General features: G+C 44.8%; 1 protein-coding gene across 1 annotated transcript; it reads left to right on the top strand.

The window, feature by feature from the left end:
• Positions 1-2,184: 2,184 nt before the first annotated feature.
• Positions 2,185-19,904, top strand: LOC122614703. Its single transcript, XM_043789328.1, has 6 exons — positions 2,185-2,647; positions 15,840-16,269; positions 16,334-18,669; positions 18,754-18,891; positions 18,955-19,162; positions 19,219-19,904. Exons 1-6 carry the CDS (start codon positions 2,546-2,548, stop codon positions 19,527-19,529), a joined length of 3,525 nt encoding a protein of 1,174 aa, XP_043645263.1. The 5' UTR covers positions 2,185-2,545; the 3' UTR covers positions 19,530-19,904.
• Positions 19,905-20,020: the final 116 nt, after the last annotated feature.

Raw genomic sequence — 20,020 nt, 5'->3', positions numbered from 1 at the left:
ACTAGATTTTTTAAGTGCAAAATTTTGTTTTTATGCTTGGAACTGTTCTGCATGCCCTCATATAATTATAATATGATTATATTTATGTTGTTGAAAGTAAATAATAAGATTGCTTTTTTATTGGTGAGGTGTGTTACTGACCAAGAAAACTTAGGTGTTAAGTATGCGACATAAAACTGAATTGCAAAAAGGTCAGCAGAAAAGCAAGGCTATAGTAATTAAAGACACCCTTGGCAGTGATTGAACATAAAAGAAGAGATTAACTGAAAAGAAATGATGCAATTAAAAGCTTTGAGTCACAACTAATTTGTCGCACACTTTCAATAACTTGTAATTGATCGAAGACAAGATCGCAACTGCCACTGGGATCGCCCTGTCTCTGACCCTGGTAGTCAGCATTAATGGCAAGCCATTAGCCAACAAGCAAAATGGCCAATTATTACTCGCAGTTTTCGCCATGTGTGGGAAGTAATTACAGAAACACGAGCACGCCGCGGGATATACAGAGAGAAAGAGCGAAATAGCCGAAATAAAAAATAAGTAGATAGAAATTACAGTCCGGTAATTAGAAATTGATTTGACAAGGGGTTAGCTTCCTGCTAATATTTTCATCGGATTTTCAACGGATTGTGCAAACATTTCAATCAGCGCAGGTGAAAATATTTTCCACCGATCTTGGGATAGTGCTGTCTGGTTTCTCACAGCCCGATCGGTCAACAAAGAAAGTCATCAAATAAAATTTAAGCACGCACTTCAAACATCAGGGGAGAGACGAGTAAGCGGGGGGCCCGATCTTTAGTATCATCGGGGGTCATTATCATTGTCTGTGAATGGAACAAAGAAGCCAAGCCTGATAAGCCGACTGGCGCTTGCCACTTATGCAATCGCCACTTAAAGGTACCTGTGGCCGCGTATTTTAGAATTGCATTGGGACCCCAAATAATTGGCCTTGCGATTGCATTGGTTTTCCGGGGCTTCCGTAAAGTGAAAAGTTATTTATGAAAGCCGGCTATGAAGTGCGCATTTGGGGAGTTGATTGATGGACCTGTTGATTAGTAGCCACCGAAATGCTTGCGACCTGGAAATAATTGAGTGGAAAGCTGGAAATGCAATAATTTGTTGATCGGTCTGGCTTGTTCTTCGATATAAAATGCATTTTATCGCCGTATTTCACAAGAGGAAATAATTTTAACAATTAAAGTTACGCTGTCAGTGGGGTGAATCCAAAAAAGTAATGATAAGACATGAGAAACATTTTGCTTACAAAGAGTAATTCAGAAATGTAACCAATTGGTTTCAATCAATTTGTAAAAAAATTGTAAAACATAACCACGCGTGCTTTTTGTATGGAAAGGACTGTTTTATGGATTTATTGCACTTTTCTTTGAAATCAACATTTTTAAAATGATTAATGTGTTTCAATAATCCGATGATCCCTGGCGCTTCCCTATTTAGATATCAAGTGGAGCGTGATATGTAAATTCACTGCCCAGTGGCTGTGATGTAAGGCATAAGGTGCTGTTCAATGGATCGCCTTATGCGATCTCAGTGGGAATTTTAAACACATTACTCAACCGAAATTCCAGTTCAGCATTAATCATGCCCAAATCATAAAAATGTGAGCAAGATTATAAACGCGTTGTTTGTCTGAAGACCGCAATGAACATTGCCGGCTACTGCTGTTACATGGCATAAGATCAGACCCACACGTCTTTGGTTAAACGGTGCAATGCAATAAAATATTTTTGGGAAAAGCTCAGATTCTTGGACGCCCCCCAACAGAGATTTTATCGCCACTTCCGAGTAAGCTACGTGGTTGTGGCCACTATCGTTTGGCCACATGGAAATAGCGATCAGAGATTTAGGTTTCGGGTAAGCCATTTCTGGGTTCGATAAGCCAGTGATTCACGCTAAATTGATAAGGTGATGCAGAGGCAATCCATTTCCTCATGTTGCCAATTCAAAGCCCGGCAACACTTTCTCTTTCGGCCAAAAAATCGCGCTCTTTGCTTTCTCTTTGGCCAGATTGCTGCCTCTTCGCTGAGGTGCACGAGCAACATGTTGCCGAGGTGCGCATGTTGCTGGCGTCTTCGTTGCCACTGCGACCGCTTTTTGGCATCTTCGCGGCAAGCTTGGCTTAAATTGTTACCAAACGTTTAATGATCTTCAGTTAAGCTTCGAACTTTTACCAGACAAGTCGTGTCTGCGGCTGCTACCAACGGCAGTCACTTGAAAAGTCCCCAAACGCGGCTCAAACGTTAACGGAATTTTAAAACCGAGAGCGAAGAAAACAGAAAACTGCATCATTTGCATAAAGCAAATAGAAAACGTAACGAAAATAACTTCGGCCCAAGTTGATTTCGACCTAGTGTTATCATTTCGCGTCGCATAACTGACATTTTTCGCGCGCCCCCTTTCGTCCTGGGATATTGGCAGCGGTATCGTGTTTGTTTTAAAAGAAAATAGTGCACTGATATCTGATTAGTTGAGAAAACAATAACAGTTAACGGAGGAAATAAGCATATCTGGAATTCCCGAGTGAATCATGAGGGTCTCTTTGGCACTGTGGGCCACTTTGTGCCTGTGGGTGGTCGCTGCGAATGCACAAGGATTTATACCACCACCCAACGTCGGGCTTCACAATGGGGTAAGTTAGGAAATAAACTGACCTAAATAGATCAGTTCAATAATTATTTTGATGTTGTATCAATACCTCATCGCTGGTGTTCCACATTCCATAAGACAAAGGCAATGCCTCGTAAACGTCATCCCAAATATGTGCCAAATAATCATAAAAATAGACAAAAAATGTTTATCACTTCATTTGCATATCCATTGAACGATATGCAAATATTCATTGTTAAATCCAGCTTTGTCGACTCTTCGTTTGTCCCGACCAAATTGACACAGTTTTCAGATCTTTTCGAGTCTCGGCCAAAGAAAGTTGCCATGCGTTGGGTAGTACTCGCATAAATATACCAAAGGTCCAAAGATTTCTGACCGCCTATCACAGAAATTCCCCAGACTTGCATAAGACTTTCTACCAATAAGACAAAGATCGCAGTTGGAGTTCGGAAGTTCCAGGTTCCAAGTTCCACTGCCTATTTAAAAATTCAATTATTTAAATATTTGTTTTGGGATTTCAATATTAATTGCTGAAACGTTTAGGACCGCAACTGAAAACGAAAACGATTTTCAATGCCTCAATGAACTTTCCCTTTTCACAAAAATATTTTTATCTTTCGCTCAATCGAAGGTGGGGGACTCGATTAAATGAAGATGCAAAAGAGGAGTAAAGCCGTAAAGTCATGGGACAACATTTAAACCTGTTCGCTTGGAGTGGTCAGGAAGGCAAATATAAAATCGAAAACCCATCTTCCAACATTTCAAAGTTCAGCACAAAATCTGTCAAGTCATTAGGGTTTCTAAGAACTTGCGTGTATTCGTGCCGAGTTGAAGTTCTCTTAGATAATCGATCACCTTTGTTGATGTAATCTAATCATGTTGGCCATCCGTTGTTACAGTTTTCACTTTTACGGCTAAGACCCACAGAGATTCGTCCAAAAGCCACAACGATTTATGATGTGAAATCAACAGCCCTGTTGTCTCCTCTTTTTTCGTCTTTAATCTGTATTTTTGGATGAACTAATGCCTATAATTGAGGTTTGGATTACGTAAAAAGATTTATTTTGATGTTTTTGTGCTGCGGGCAATGTTTGGATTTGGGATTATATTTGAATTGGCAGGCGGATTAAAAGGCCCTGATCATCGCCAGTTTTTTGGGAGTGTGAGTGCAGTCAGTTAGTGGACAAAGGAAGTTAATGTATATTTTTCGCAACTTTTGCTTTGCCCTTAACCTTTTCGTGCATCGGTTTACTTGCCAATTTCCTTTTCGGCAACTTGCACAACGTCTCCATAACGTAGTTAAATATAAAACGTGTTTGAACCAGATTTTTGCCAACATCATATCTCAGCATTGACATAAGCTGTGGCAATGGCCTGCGATTGCATCTTAACAATTTTGTACTTTTGGCCAAACAACTAAGCTTGCAGATGAAAAAAGTACCGTCATCTTCCTTTTGTCTGGCCATGAACAGGAACTGGTCGATGCTCGAGCTGCATCGGATGGCCTGGGAGACTTTTGTTGCTCTTCGGGACTTGTCGGCTTATTGGTGGCTGTTGAATTTCTTTTCGGTTGATTTTTCTTTTTTTTGCTATTGCTTAATTTGAACTTTTATTATTTTGTATATATTGCCTCACGTAGCGCTTGCAGTTGTGTCTTTGTGTCGTGTAAACTTGGCAGCCGGGCAGTCAACTACTCAGTACCATCTGTTGCCCATCGTCCATGTCCATGTCCATCCGCAAGTTCCACAGTTCACGGCGCAGGCGCAGCAGCAGCAGAAATCCACATCCCGCAGAAACAGCGATTTGCTGTCTGCGAACATGTTTTTCTGGGCCTGCCAAATTGTTGGTTTCTCGTTATTTTCGTTTTTCTGTTTGTTTTTAGTTAACATATTTATGTGTATTTCACCCGACTTGCTTTCACTTTTGTTGGGGCCAATAAAGAGTACTTCCTAGGTGGTCTAAAAGAACGCCACAAAAAGGGATTATAGATCCCACTATAAGGTTGATATGTTAATAAGCGAGAAGGTAATTTAATTGATTGAAGTTGCTTTATCACATCATAATGCATCACACAATTAGCAAATCCCTTAACGTATCTATAAATTTTGTTATGAAACCGCCGCCAAATTGCTGCTCATCAGATAAACTAACTCTTGCTGTTTCGAAGGCAAACAATAAATGCCGGAATTAAGCTTCCCATGGTATCTGCCGCTTTTCATATTCGATAAAATGTAGCCCCGAGCCGGTAATAAATACAGCAGACATTTCTCATTGACTTGCGGCGGGTAATAATTTTATATTTCTGTGACGGGGGCCCTACAACCTGTTCGATTTCGGAGCGGCAACAACATCCACCATCACACAAGAAAAATAATAATAATAAAAGCAGCAAAAATCATAATAAGAAGCCGCATTTCATTGTAATTTCTTTTTTGCGGGCTGGGCTCGTTCTGTTCATTTTCAAGGCATGGAAAGTGGGTCAATCGAGAGATCTTTGTAAAGTTGTTGCTGTTCGGTTGCATATTTATCTGAAAGATATTTCGATATCCGAGCGGAGAGGTGACAAACTCTTAATGGATTTAGCTTGAAAAATGAAAGTTGTTTTTGAGGAAGAACAGGAAAGACCAACGAGGGAGAGGCGCGAAAGATGGTGATGCCACTTGCTGGTGCTGAAGAGCTAATCAGGTTCAGGGCCCCAATCATCGCACCTCAATCGCCTTTGATTATAGCCCTCGATTTGTATCCACTTCAGGAAAGTAAATGAGCTGCCATTAGCCTGGCGCCTCTATAAACCGACTCGCATCAAAATAATCCAATTGAGTTCGCTTTGCAGCTGCTAACCACAAACAAATAAAATAATGGAACGCTAATCACACCAGCACAGCGACTGTCCAGTCCAATTGGATCTGCCTTATTTCTTTATTGTGCCTTTTTTCTGGTCCGATTTAATTTGATTGGCTTGGCACCCAACTGGCTTCGAACTCATTGAGAATTAAATCAATTTCGTTTTTGAATGAGAGGAAAATTGCCCGAAAAGTGAATGAAACCAAAGTGTCATGCCTGATTGGGCTGTGAAAGGGCTGTTTGAGAAAAAACACTGAAAATGTAATAGCATAGCTGATATAAGAGCGATTATGAAATTTTCTTAGCTTCCATTTTCCACCTTGCAACTTGCCGAGCAGGAAAACTCACAGCTCACTGTAAGTATAATGCTATGAATGTAAACTAGCTATTTTCTTCTGGAATGTTTTGAGTCTGGACAAACGTTTTCGCAATACGCTGGCCCACTTTTGAGTTAACAAGAAGATAAGAAGGTTGGCTAAAAGTAAAAGGCAAGTTTCTTCCGAGAATTGCGGATCTCCCGCAGTCTGGCAGGGGTTTATGGCATCTTCCGCTTTCTATAGTTCCTCATTACCCTAGCGAACTTCTCAATTATTAAGCCATTAACATGGTCAGTAAACCGCAGGCTTGGTTCCGCATAGTTTCATGGAAACGATCGTCAGAAATTAGCTCAGTGCAAAATAAAAATGCTATTACCTATAAACAATAATTTCACATGCCAACAACTGGTGGGATCGTTAAAACGACGTCTAGGAGCGATGAGGAAAAAGAAAGTAAAAGGGCTCGGCGACATTAATCATCGTTTGATATTGACAGACCAGCCCCGGATGGCTTCTTTTCGGGCAGGTCATTAAAAGTCACTTGGATGGGCCAACCGAAAAAGCTGGAATGCAGAAAACAAAATGGGATTTGTCCAACCATTTCTTGCCTAAGCAAGTGACGACAAATAGGAATTGGATGTGGCACGTTGCAAGGCCCCTGACGAATGCCGCAATTATCTGCGGTATGTGAAGTAAATAGTAAATATATCAAGGCAATTTTCACCCACCATCGTCGTACCAACAGTACCGACAGTACCAAGTGCAGCAAGTGTCAACTTCCGCGTTACTCATACGCCACGTGAAACGGGTTTGTTCAGCTGCATCTTCTTTCTCGCCATAACTCAACGCAAATATGGCCAAAAGTCAAACGATCCTCGCCGAGGAACCAACCGCACGTAATGCAATAGCAAAGGCAATAGCCAAGCCCAACGGCTTGGTTCAAACTGGGCAACCCGTTGTGGCACAGTGTTGTTGCACTTTCGTTTTCTTATTGTTGCTGTGCCTTTGTGTCTGGGGCGAAATGTTTATTGCGCGAAAATGAAGAAGCGTTTGTTGCTGCGGCTGGCTCGCAGTTCCCAAAACAAGATTTTCAACAAGCCGATGGTGATGCATGCTGCAGTTGCTGCTGTTGCTGCTGCTGCTGCTGCAATGGCATCTGCAACTGGTGGACGGGTCGGGTTGGTCTGCCCGGAGATGTTGCAAGCCGAGCCGACGTGGAGTTGCATAATTTGTGTGTGTGTTTTTCCTTTTTTTTTCGGGCTGTCGAGGTGGGAGTCGCAGTACTATTGAGCCGCCTGCTCTGCCTCAAAGCACCGAAAACTTGTCCATCGATTTGCACTTTATTTTTCTGTTTTTGAGCACTGCAAGCGCGCAGCGAAATTATTTAATGACATTTTGCGGTTTGCCGTGGTGTAATGGAAAAGTGCAGATAACGATTTGACTTTCCTCTGGTATGCATGGAAACAACCCTCGGGTTGGGCGGCAAAAGGTTAAAGTTCGTGGCAAATAAGAATCTTCCGGGAATGCAAGGAGCTTATATCTCAAACAATGTTTGCAAGATCTTACATTCTAAAAATGCTCAAAGTTATTAGGAAATATTTAGAGACACGCCCTCCTTTCCCTGTGCAGTTACGCATTCAAACATTGCTCTTCATGATCATGGCAGATATTACACCCAGGGCTGTCATACTAAGCCGCTGCTGATGCAACTCCTTGCCACTTCCACCCTCCGCGGAGGTTCCCTGGGCAGGAAGTCAAAGCCCTCCATGGGGGAGATACTCTGCTTAGTACCTGTCAGGTCCGAACACGCCCCCGACGTGCAGCAACCCACTTCGCACTTCAGTTGGCTGCTTCATGCCACATTATCGCCACCGACAGACCGAATACCCCAGTACAGTACTGCTGCACTGGAGGCACAACTCCCGCAGCCTCTGTCAGCCACTTTCGGTTCGTTGTCGGTGTGGCATGGAGTGAGGAAAACTGAACAAGAGCTGCAGCGAGTGCAGTAAAAGAAAAACACTTTTCGCAAGCTTCGGTGATTTTCTGCACCGCAGAAGTTCCATAGCTGGCATTTCAGTTGCATTTCCACTCGCCTCTTCGCGGCACCCAAAGTGCTTCGTTTTGTTGCAAATAATAAATTTTAATTTGCTCGGCGGTTTTTGGATACATTTTCTTCTCATTTCGCTGCGGCTTCGCCTGCGCATTTGAGTGCATCAGTTGGGCATGCGAGCCGAAATGCTCTGAGCTTTCGATTTCTTCGCGAAAAGATATGAAAGAAAACCCCAAAATGGGTCTAGCTGGGGTGTAGAAATGCTTGGAATGCACATCAATTAAAAGGGGACGAAGGGCAGTGGCAGTCCAGAAACTTTCAGAAATCCCGGGAGACGGCTGCCAATGCGCCAGTGAACTCCGCGTGGGGTTACTAACCGCTAAACAATGGTCAGGCGACCGACCAGATGGGTCTTCGGCTTTGTCGCGTTCCGGCCCATCCGGGTAATTGCTAAAAACTGTCACGAACTGCAGCTACACACAGTTTACCGACTCCGGCTACCAGCAATTCCGAGCCGGTGGCAATTTGAAGCATTTGCCAGACCAGCGACCATAGACCATAGACCATAGAGCATAGACCAAAGTCCGTAGACCCCGCGACCCTCTGCAATTTGCATGGGCTCTATTCCTCGGAAAGAGTGAGCTGAGCTTGCGTGTCCAAAAGCGGGCACGAGACCCAGCAATGTGAGCATTTGGCGAGTCAAGAGCAACGAGCTGGCTGCGATACAATCTGAAAACGACTTAATTGGTTCCTCCGCCTGGCGAAGGTAATTAAAATGGAAAGAACTTCACTTTCGAAACCAGAGTACTCGGCCCGGGCGCACTCCTAACCCACAAATTATGAATTCCAACTGAACTCGCAGTGGGGGAAAATGGAAAATCAAAAGTTGTTCCCTGCGAAAACAATGGCTGCCCGTTTGACAAATGATACGTGGGGTGGGGCAGTCTGGTTGCCGGCTCCGAGTGCAATCGCATGTCTGGGAATCTAAGGCAATGCTAGTATGTAATTAAAGCATTAGACAAGCGTTAAGGTGGATCGCTAGAAAGATCTAAGGCACCAAGAGGACTTGACAGCCGACTGGGAGGTTGGAATGCCTCAGCAGACGGAGTTGAGTGACGGAAGATTACAAGAGCAGCAATATACTCGTCAAATTCATTCAAAGGTCTGTCAAAACAGCCACCTCAGCCCATCACGACCTCATAGCCCCACTCTTCTGCCACAATTTGCCAACCTGAATTGTTAACCAAGGTCGCCAGCAGTATAAATAAATAGTCTGCCCATCCGACTATTGGCCTGACCCATATAATTCAAACAAACGCGACAATACCTTAAGACCGTGCATCAATTGAAATCGAGGCGCTCAACTCAAGTGACAGCCCATGGAAATGAGTAGACAAACACTCCCAACTCGATGGCTCTGAAGTCACTAAAGTAAATACAAGTGCGAAGTGTGCGAGTTGGCAGAAATACGCGCATTTAAAGCCTTTGTATATTGGCGCCATTGAAATACCCAGTGACGGCTACAAAAACGGAGAAAAATTGCACAAAATTACAAGAGCCTGGGATGATGAGTTCAACAAAGGCCCGAATCTTTGACGCTTGATGAGCGTGGAAAGGTTTTTGGGCGTGTGGCACTGTCAATGAAATTTCACGGTGAAGTTGAGTAACGAATCCGACGAATGCAAATCCGAGATTTGCGCCTTTCTTCAAAAACGAAATTGTAATATTTCCCGGCGGTTCTCTTGATTGTTCGCTACCGTCCGTCAACAAAGCGGAGCAAATAAATCTTTGAGTCCAGCGATGTGGGCGCCAAACTCCTACCTGAAAAATATCTTGGCCATGGCTAAAAGATGGAAAGATATATGGCATGCAATTTACTGTGGTGCGTGCGCCAAATATATTGAATTGGAAAGTAAAAATTGCAGCGTATTTAAATTTATTTCCAACAATAACATAATTTTTAGAGGTTTTGGCTTAATGTCCGACTCGCACGCAATTGCCTTTGATAATTATGAGGATCTTTCAGGCGATTGTCTGCCAAATAATAAGTGTGTTATGATATTAGGCGGCTGATATTGTGGTTTTGAAATTGAAAGTGTGTTGAGGCTGAAAATTGAGCTGTTTGTTAAAATAGATTGGGCTGCTGATAGTGATTGACTGTATGCCATTATAATCATAAATCACTGTCTTCACTGAAATTAAGAAATTTAAATAGCAATTTACAATTTAAGGTCGCTCTAAATACAAATTGTCACTTTCTATTCAAAGTACGACCTTCCCGGATTCCACGAATAGACAGCTGTCTTGCAGACCGACATCCGAAAATCATATAAACTATCTGAAGGCACAGTTAAAATTCAGTTCACTGCAATTAGCCATATGAACATGTTAATTACCCAAAAACAGATGGCCCATAAACCCGAATTTTCTCATGCCCCACACCGAGAGCCAAACAAAAAAGAAGTGGGTTTATTTAAATTACACTTGCTTAGTTTAGTTTAGTATCTCGCAGATACCCCGCAACCAAGGAAACTGCAGATGCTGCCCCTGGCCATGCTAATGATACAATAAATCTTAGTTGCTCGTAAAAAGTGTCAGACTGTGTCAAATTAACCATATGAGCGAGCTTACATGCACAAACTTTGATGGTGTGTCGTCAGATGCATTCGGTGGATTTAGCTACCTGTGCGGGCTGCGTGGGTGTTGAGATACAGATACAAACACGACTGCAAAAGTAAGTGAGTTTGTGCAACACTTGCCATTGGCAAAATGCCTAATTCGCAAATGAGGCTGATGCTTCTTCAATTAAATTAAATTTGTGTGCCACTCATGTTTTGAAGTGCCAAGACACTTGCAATCGCATTAACTCACAATTTTGTCTTGCTGCAAGCGATTGCGCAATTCTTGAGATGCTTTGAGGAAGCCAGGTTTCCAATTAATTGGGATAAACAGTTGTTGGAGTATCAAAGGACGGCAGTAATTACGGAGTTAAATGGTATTGTGATTTTGCTAGTTTATTGCCATTGAGATATTAAAACAGATGGCTAGTATGCAGTCAAAATACCAATTCAACGATACTGGAAATTAATTTAAATTCTCAAATATTTTGATCTAATTTGATAAGTATGCGATTGATCTCTAAGTATGCAAAGCAAATTTCCAACATAAATTTAGGAATTAAAATATATATTCGAGGAATATAATTTCCCTAATTAATCTGAAGTTACAGCAGTAACTGTGATATGAGCCAGTGGGTATTAAGTACCCAGATAATCAGACAATTTTGGGCTCTGTCTGCCAAATTGCCTTATTTGTTTTTCAGTTTTTCAAGTGCTTTTCCCTCCGCTTGTGAGAGCGGAGTATTTGGAGCGATAATATCTGCGGATTCGTACGCGAGGAGTAGCCGAGCTGACCAAGTTTCTTTTTCGTTGCTTGTACGGCTTTAAAGAAATTGTTAAATATTTTTTATTATCGTAGAGTAAAATATACTAATTCGTTGAAAGTATGTAACAGAAGAAGCGTTTCGACATATAAAGTATATATTTTGATCAGGATCAGTAGCGATCTGATGTCTGTCGTCCGTCTGTCCGTCTGTCCGTCTGTCCGTCCGTCTGTCCGTCTGTCCGTCTGTCCGTATGAACGTCGAGATCTCAGGAACTACAAAAGCTAGAAAGTTGAGATTAACCATACGGACTCCAGGGACATAGACGCAGCGCAAGTTTGTCGATTCATGTTGCCACGCCCACTCTAACGCCCACAAACCGCCCAAAACTGCCACGTCCACACTTTTGAAAATTGTTTTGATATTTTTTCATTTTTGTATTAGTGTTGTAAATTTCTAACGATTTGCCAAAAAACTTTTTGCCACGCCCACTCTAACGCCCACAAACCGCCCAAAGCTGCCACGCCCACACTTTTGAAAAATGTTTCGATATTTTTTCATTTTTGTATTAGTCTTGTAAATTTCTATCGATTTGCCAAAAAACTTTTTGCCACGCCCACTCTAACGCCCTCAAAGCGACAAAAACCGTCAGTGTTGAAGATTCTCCTTCGCACTTCCACTAGCTGAGTAACGGGTATCAGATAGTCGGGGAACTCGACTATAGCGTTCTCTCTTGTTTTTGCTTCAATTCGGTTGTTTTAACCGCTGGCGGGTTGCCTGGAATCTTTTCATTGTTGCCGCCCTGTTTTTTGTTGCTCGGACGGGGGCTTCTTTCGCTTTCATGTGATTGCCCCCTTTTCAGGCTAGTTGTAGGTGTTGGCCAAAGAGCCGCTTGAGGCAATTTCTTATTTACCTCATTTAATTACACAATTTTATGTAAATTTCACTTTTTGCTTTTGCTGCTGAGGCTATTGTTGCTGGGCATTCTTTTGTGCGGCCACAAATTAATTACTTATTTGCTTAGCCGGCTAGCTATTTTGTTGGCAATTAAAATGCCTTTAGGAAATCCACAGAAATATTTTGTTCGCCTATTTTTTTTTGGGCCATCTTTGCAAATTGCAGTCATTTCTCGATAGCCCCGAAAAGTGAAAGGGAATTGCCAAATTTTGGATTGACCAATTCTCAAAGTAAAAAGAAACGGAACGAAGCCGCCACACAAACTAAGCCATCAACTGCCATCAAAAGCTTATTATGCACATTTACTGCCAGGTGGATACTGTCAACAGGGGGAATGCAGGAGGCTATATCTTAAGCTAACCAGTTTTGGCTGGGGCCAAAAAATCGAAACTAAGCACTCTGTTCTGGACTTTATCGATCGGAGAGGCTGATGTGGAAATTATGTGAGCACGATTTCACAGTCTCAACTCAGATCAAGATGCACTCTGATGATAAGTTAGACAAACAATTTAATGAGCCGCACAATGTGGATGACAGCCCAAAAATAAATCAGCTTGAACGATGGAGTGTCCCAGTTTTCAAGACTCCCTAATTCTCTGGCTATTTTGCAATGTTAAAAAGGTTGCAACTAAGTGATTGGTTACCGAGCCCAGGAGATTTATTTGCTGCGGTTATATTTAAACATTTTCAATATTAGCTTATGTCAAGCAAATTCATTTAATTGGCCCACTTTTTCACTTTGAATCTTTGGTCCGATCTGTCGAATAACCAAAATGTTCTTTGGTTATCCCAAAAACATAGCGCCTCATTAGCTGTGAGATGGATGCCCAATCTGACATCTGACATGTGCAGCTCTTTTATGGCAAGAACACAAATTGCACAACATGACTTCAATCGCCTCTGAAAAAAGATCCTCAGATCCGACCAAAACAACCTTGAAACTCTGTGAATCGCAATAAGCGGTTACCAAACTCCAAAATAAACCGCCAAGAGTGGTAGAAAGAACACACAAAGATCCAGTGCAAAACTGGAAGGCAAATGCATTTGGTGTCTCCTCGGTTGACTGCGGGGCAGGCAGGAAATCCGAAAGGCAATCGGGGAAAACGAGGCCAGCTCGGATGCCATTGGCCATTGACATGACCGAAAAAAACTGGAAAACTTGTAAATTGTGCGACTCTCGAAGCATCTCGCAAAAACCTCGGGCTGTTGCGCAACTCAGGATTTGAAGAATTTACGGCCTCTGATTTTGGGTGACTATTAATGAGCGCACCATTTCTTGGGGCTTGAAGGTCTTGCGGTCTTGACTATTAACTTCTAATTAGCATAAACACCTTAAATGCTTACTAAATATCAAGCGGATCACTTTCACTGCGAGACCAAACCAAATCTGAAAAGAAATTTCCGAAATTTCGCTTTCATTTGGTATCTCGTCGGACTGAGACCCCGTAATACTTGACTCGACGATGAGAAATCAATTATGAATTATTAACAAATTAGCCGGCAGCTGGAGTCATGTAACTGACAGATACATCGTGGATCACAACGCCCCAGCGAACATGTGAAAGATGTTTCTGTAAACTGGTTTCGATGCGCTGGAATGTAGTGACTTCTATCTCATGGCATATCATCTTCAATTAGCATAATGCTCGTTTCATTTGACAGCCCCGAACGGAGAAGTTTACGTAACGAAATGGAGTCGCTTGTGGGAGCTCATCCCCATACGTCTCTCCAATGGAACTTTCCTTGTTTATCTAAGCCAATATTTTAGTTGTTAACAAATTAATGTTGTTTTTGGACCAGAAACACGAGTTTGATTAGGGGAAATCCAAGCTTTGTTGTGGTGAGATTGGATCGACAAAGAGGCACTTACCAAGCTATATAAATTATGTGTTTGTTTACCTAAGTATGAAATTCGAGATGTCAATAAGTGAGTAGAGTGATTAATGTATGCAGGCACTGTTTAGTCACATTTCTGATCTTTGACGAATGAGTAGCACCCACACTACATGCGCCAATCATTTGACATATTTAACCCAGTGGCGAACAGTTGGGTATCAACCACGTGGGTTGCGGTGGCATTTAGTGACAGCTACGGCCACCTGCCAGCAATGGGTTAATGGTAACGCGCATGCGCAGCGTGTTAACGGTGGCGTTTAAAAACGAAAGCGTTTTGCATACAGGCGCCGAGAAAATGTTGAATGAGTACGCTAAACCACGAAATTGACATGTTCGATACATGGCGTACACACTGTTGCGGATAGACAGAGATTGAAAGAGAAATATGTACGTGTAGCCCTGTGAGGACTGGGGTTCAGTGGCTTTTGGGACGACGATGCTGATTTCTTTGGCACTTGTTTGATGACTGATTGACGTTTTCACCAGCCAGGCAATTTGTAGGGAAAAGTCATCTTCCAAAAGAAAGAAAATTGTGGACGGAGAAAAACATAAATTTACGATGGAGATGTATCACAAGACATTGGATGTTTTCCGATTACCTTAGGCGGCCGCAAAGTGATTTCACAGAAAATATACCCAGCCAAAGAATGACTGAATTTGTAATTAAGTAAGCCTTCCATTCCATTATAAGAAAGCGCCTTAACTCCTTCATTCACCTGCATCTCTTCTCCAGTTTAGTCATTGCCCCTCCGATTAGGTTGCATAATCCCACTGCCCCTTCCAACAGTTAGCTTTTGACGGCATCATCGAGCAGCAACATCGCGTCATGATGAGGTGCGGCATTAGCGGCAACAACATAATTACCATGCGAAAAGAAAGAGTCAGAGAGTCAGGGGTCGGTTAGCCTGATAACGCCTCAATCTGGCATCGACAGAGCTCGGCGAGAAAAAAGAAGATTTATGGCCCAGGCAATTAAATTATACATACAGCAGTTTAGCCACAAGACAAAAAACTCAGTACCTCTACAATAAGCGCGGCTGCCAATGCAGCTTCACCTTCTCTTGTAGATACCGAGTTGGATAACTATTTTGAACAATTGCTCGACGACTGACCATTTGCTTGCCCCTCAATTGGCAATACGTATACGCGGTGTATGACGGCTAGTTCGGCCAGGGCGGTCCTACCTCCAAGATTGTATAAGCAGTTCGCCCGATGAGAGAGAAACTCTAATGACATCTGTGGATGGAAGACAATACAAGTGGGTTAGCAAGTGAATAGAGCAACTGCAATTGGGAGGAAGCATGAGGCTGTGATTACTTAAATTTATGCTTAACTCGGATCTGAAATCAGTGTGCATCATTGGGATTACGCTCTTGGGCAATCATATCTTAGCACCTAGATTACAATCATTTAAATGAGAAAAGCCAGGCAACTGCACTTTCATCTTCCGTAATACGTATTTCTTTGTGGCGCAAACAAGTTTGCCATTTTTTATGGACTTCAACTTGACCGACTGCCCGCCAATAAGGACCCCCAGGCAAACCAGACACACAGTCCAGTTTAGCCTGCAAAAGTGGAGCGGAGATTGCTATTACAGCCGCCTGGGAAACTGGTTCATGTCTATTTTAGGAGCGTTCACTCAGTGTTTGACTTATCTTTTAACTGTCGAGGGATCTCGAGCCAAAGCTGGTTTCTGTCTGGCCGCTTGCTCTGGATGATGCAATGCTCGCCATGGAAAGTTGTAACTCACCTGTTCCCCTCATTGCAGCCGCCCTTTCACAACTCGCAGCGCCGCCAGCTGAATCTGCAGCAGTACAATCAGCAAAACTTTGTCCAGGCGGGCGTGGAGCTGCCCATTCCCCACCGCTCCCAGCACGGTCCCCATCCGCAGCACACGCATCTGCATCACCAGCAGCAGCCGCAGCAGCAGCAGCAACACCGCTTCGGGCAGTTCCCACAGCAGCAGCAGCAGCATCAGCCCCACAGCAATCAGCAGTTCCAACGTTCGACCCAAAACCAACTCCAAACCGCTCCCCAGTTCCCGCAGCAGCAGCAGCAGTTGCCCTCTCCCGCCGCCGGCTTGGATCTGCATCACCAAAACTTCTTGGACTTGCGCAACTTTGCTGGCTCCCAGCAGCAGCAGCAGCCAAATCAGCAGCAGCATCAGCAGCAACATCAGCAGCGCCATAAGCAATTTGGTGAGCCAAACTCGAGTATTCTTCTGATCTTCAACCTGTTACCCTCTTCGTTGTCTTCTCGCAGATTCCCGCTTGCAGTCCACGGCTTTCCCTCCACAACCATCCCCGGAATCCTACCAGCAACAGCAATTGCAGCAGCAGCAGCAGCAGTTTGCCTACCAGCAGCCCCAGCAGTTCGGACCCCAGGTGCTGCCCCAGACCACACAGAAGCTGCCCAGCCAGGCGCCCGTGCCCACTTTCCAGACCATTCCCCAGCAGCAGAGCCAGTTTAACTATCAGCCACAGCCGCAGTCCAGCCAGCAGCAGTACCAGCTGACTCCCCAGTTGGGATTGCCAGTGCCGCAGATCTTCAGCAATGTGCAGGCCACACCCTTCCCGGAGCCGACCAGAGGAACCTTCCAGCAACAGCCACAACAGCAGCAACCAGCGCAGCAGCCTCAGTTCCAGCATCAATTCGTCAATGCCCCATCGCCAATTCAGCCCCAGGCCCAACCGGGTGACCAGGAGTACAAGCAGAAGCTGATCCAGAAGCACGAGCAGTTCGTGGCCAAGCAGTACGAGAAGTCGCAGCACAAGGTGCGGCAGCAACACGAGGAGTTCCTTCTGAAGCAGCACCAGATCAAGCAGCACATCCTGCCCACCATCGTGACCCAACACAATGCCAACTACCAGAACTCGCCCTATGTTGCAGCACCGGCACGTGGACGACCAGTGGCTCATCCCACTGAGTACAATCAGTTCAACAGTGCCCTGCAACAGTACTACAAGGAGCACCCGACGACGACGACCACCACCACGACAACCACAACAACCACTGAGGCCACAACCACTCCCAAGAAGAACATCTATGCCCAGGTGAAGTCGGAACTGGGGAAGTTCCCAAGTCAGAAGAGCAAGAAACCCGTGAAGACCATTGCCCGCGATGATTTGCTCAAGCAACTGAAGGCAGCCCTGTCCGAAGCACCACAGCAACCACTGACGGGAAACAAGACCTACGATGAGATGGACCTGGTTCTGCCCAACGGACAGCGGGTCCAGGTGATTCGCACCACGGATCCCAACTTGGTCCAGGGCCAAAAGGCCTACTCCCAGGAGCAGCTGCAAACCCTGTTGGCTCAACAGGCTTTGGGTGGCGAGACCAAGCTGAGTTTGAGTGATGTGGCTCCCAGTAAGAGCAAAGATCTGGAGCTGCCCGGTGGAGGAAAGGTTCAGATTCTGCGATCCCCCGATCCTCAGGAGTCGGACACCCTCCCGTCCGGCTCTCTGCCCGGTGGTGTTGACCTCTCCAGTTTGGCCGCCCTCTACGGCGGTGGGGCCGGTGACATTCAGGGCATCAGCAGTGGAGCCAATAGCATTGCCAGTTCCGCGGTCATAACCTCGGACTCCGATGAGCCACCATCCCTGGAGGAGCTGGCCAAGCGCGGACTCATCCCCGATGGCTATGAGATTGAGGGTCTGAGCCCAAAGTCACAGGCACCGGCCACCGCTGCACCACCAACTCTGCCGCCCAAGAAGAAGGCTACCTACGTGTACCTGGAGGAGCAGACCGATGGCAGCTTCAAAATCCAAGGAGTGAAGGCCAACGGCGAGAAGGAGACCAAGCAAACCGGATCCGAGGTGGAAAGCATTCTGGAGCGCATTAGGAGCGGAGAGATTAAGCTGCCGCCCTCCGTTTCCCGCCTGACCCTGCCCAACGATGAGCTGGTGGAGATTAAGAGCGGCAAGATTATCCAAACCACGCGTGCACCCACCACGACCACCAGCACAACTACCACCACCACAACTACTCCCACGCCCTTCATTTCCCGTGGAACCCCCAGCAATCACAGGCAGTATCACCCGTCCAGGACCTCCACCACCACCATCACCACAACCACAACCAGTGCTCCCACCACAGCCCGCCACAACTTGATTTACGAGAGCAGCACCAGCCATGTGAATGCGGCTAGTCTGATTCGCACCACCACAGCTCCCACCTACGGTGGCTCCACGGTGACAGTTTCCCCATATCTGGAAGGTGTGTCCACCCACTTGCCCGTGGTGACCGAACGGCTGTCCGATGTGGCGAACAATGCAGAGCTCCTGCCACCTGCTCCCCAATATGACGACGCCCTCGTCCAGGAGACGGAGAACACCGAGAAGGCCGCACAAGCGAATCCCTCCAGCAGCTCTGTGCTGTCCAATCCCAGCGAGGATCTCCTGCAAATACTGAAGTCCAACGGACTGTTCGCCATGGCCAAGTATCTGAGGCAGTCGGGTCTGGACAGCATCCTCAACGAAACCGGGCCGTATACCATCTTTGTTCCCACTGATAAGGCCTTTAAGAATCTCCTGGTGCAGTTGGGAGGACCCGAAAGAGCCGAGGAGAAGTTCCAGTCCAATCCCAGATTGCTGAGCGGGGTATGTGGACCCTAAGCTGGGACCTGATTCAATCAAAATGCTTGTCATTGTTATTAATGTTATTACTCGTTTTCTCCTGCGTAGCTCCTTCTCCATCATGTGATTCCAGGGGCTTTCGAAATCGCCACCCTGCAGGACGAGATGACTGGCGTTTCCCTGGCTGGAACGCAGCTGCGAGTTAACCAGTACAACATGCACGACCAGGAATGGAACGATGTTACTGTAAGACAGACGCGATATTTTAATTAAATCTCAAAACATAACATATGTCATTTATTTTCTAAGCTCACCACCATCAACGGAGCCATGGTTGTGCTGAACAAGAAGGACATCAAGATACCGCAAGGAGTGGCTCACGCAGTCGATCGCGTGATGTTCCCACTGCCCGTTGGAGATATTCTGCAGACTCTGCAGTCCGATCGCGAGGGTCGCTTCAGCAATTTCCTCAAGATTCTGTACACCTCTGGACTGTCTGAAAAGCTTCAGAGCAAGGGTTAGTACAAATTCAACCCTAAACTAAAACAATTTCTAATGAATGTGCACTTTCAGGTGTCAAGACGTACACTGTCTTCGCTCCTGTGGACAAAAGCTTCAGCGAACTGGACTCCGATACACTGGAGAAGCTGTACAACGACAAAGAAGCCGCCGAACAGTTTGCCATGAAGCACATTGTTCCCGGGGCTCTCTTCTCCGCTGGTATGCGTTTCTACCAGGTTAAGGACTCACTGTCTACTGGCAAGACCGTGATCCTCCAGAAGACATCTGCGGGCAAGATTAAGGTTAACGATGCGCAGATGGTCACCTCCAACATTCCAGCTACGAATGGAGTGATTCACGCCCTGGATGGAGTCTTGGCGTGAAGAGATTAAAGCTGCCGTGTCGGAGAATCCCTTCATCAAGCAGTGTTTTGCTTAAGTCTTAAGATTAGTTTAAGCGAGGAGGAGTTTCATCAACCACATTCAAAATTGATAGTGAAATCTTGCCAACGTCCTTCGCAGGACTTAAGAAATTATAATCTGTTATAGAACTGGTGCAAGTCCATCAAGTATAAGAGATATACGCAACGATTTGGTGCTTCCATATACTTTTCTGTATTTTTCTTTTTCGCCTTCATAAAACAGTCATTACAAATAGTTCAATTTAAGAAAGAAGCTGAGAATATGTAAAAAGAAGCCCAGACAGGTGGAATCTGAATGGTATCTAAGCTAAGTTCACATATATTTATTTTTGGCATTACATCATGTGCAAATTCATTTGCAAAATTCTGTAAAATAAATAAAAATATAGTTAAGAAATATGCATTAGATCTTTTATTTACTGAAAGACGGACAAAGCAAATATGGTTGTTGTT

Source organism: Drosophila teissieri, chromosome 2L (genome assembly GCF_016746235.2).
Source record: "Drosophila teissieri strain GT53w chromosome 2L, Prin_Dtei_1.1, whole genome shotgun sequence".
NCBI lineage: Eukaryota > Metazoa > Arthropoda > Insecta > Diptera > Drosophilidae > Drosophila > Drosophila teissieri.
The sequence above is the reverse complement of the archived record's forward strand: the minus strand, read 5'-3'. Positions and strand labels throughout refer to the sequence as shown.

Coding starts and splice junctions, on each gene's coding strand:
- LOC122614703 (XM_043789328.1), top strand. CDS start 2,546: ATGAGGGTCTCTTTGGCACTGTGGGCCACTTTGTGCCTGTGGGTGGTC. Junction 16,270..16,333: donor GCAGCGCCATAAGCAATTTG/GTGAGCCAAACT, acceptor GTCTTCTCGCAG/ATTCCCGCTTGCAGTCCACG. Junction 18,670..18,753: donor ATCCCAGATTGCTGAGCGGG/GTATGTGGACCC, acceptor TCTCCTGCGTAG/CTCCTTCTCCATCATGTGAT.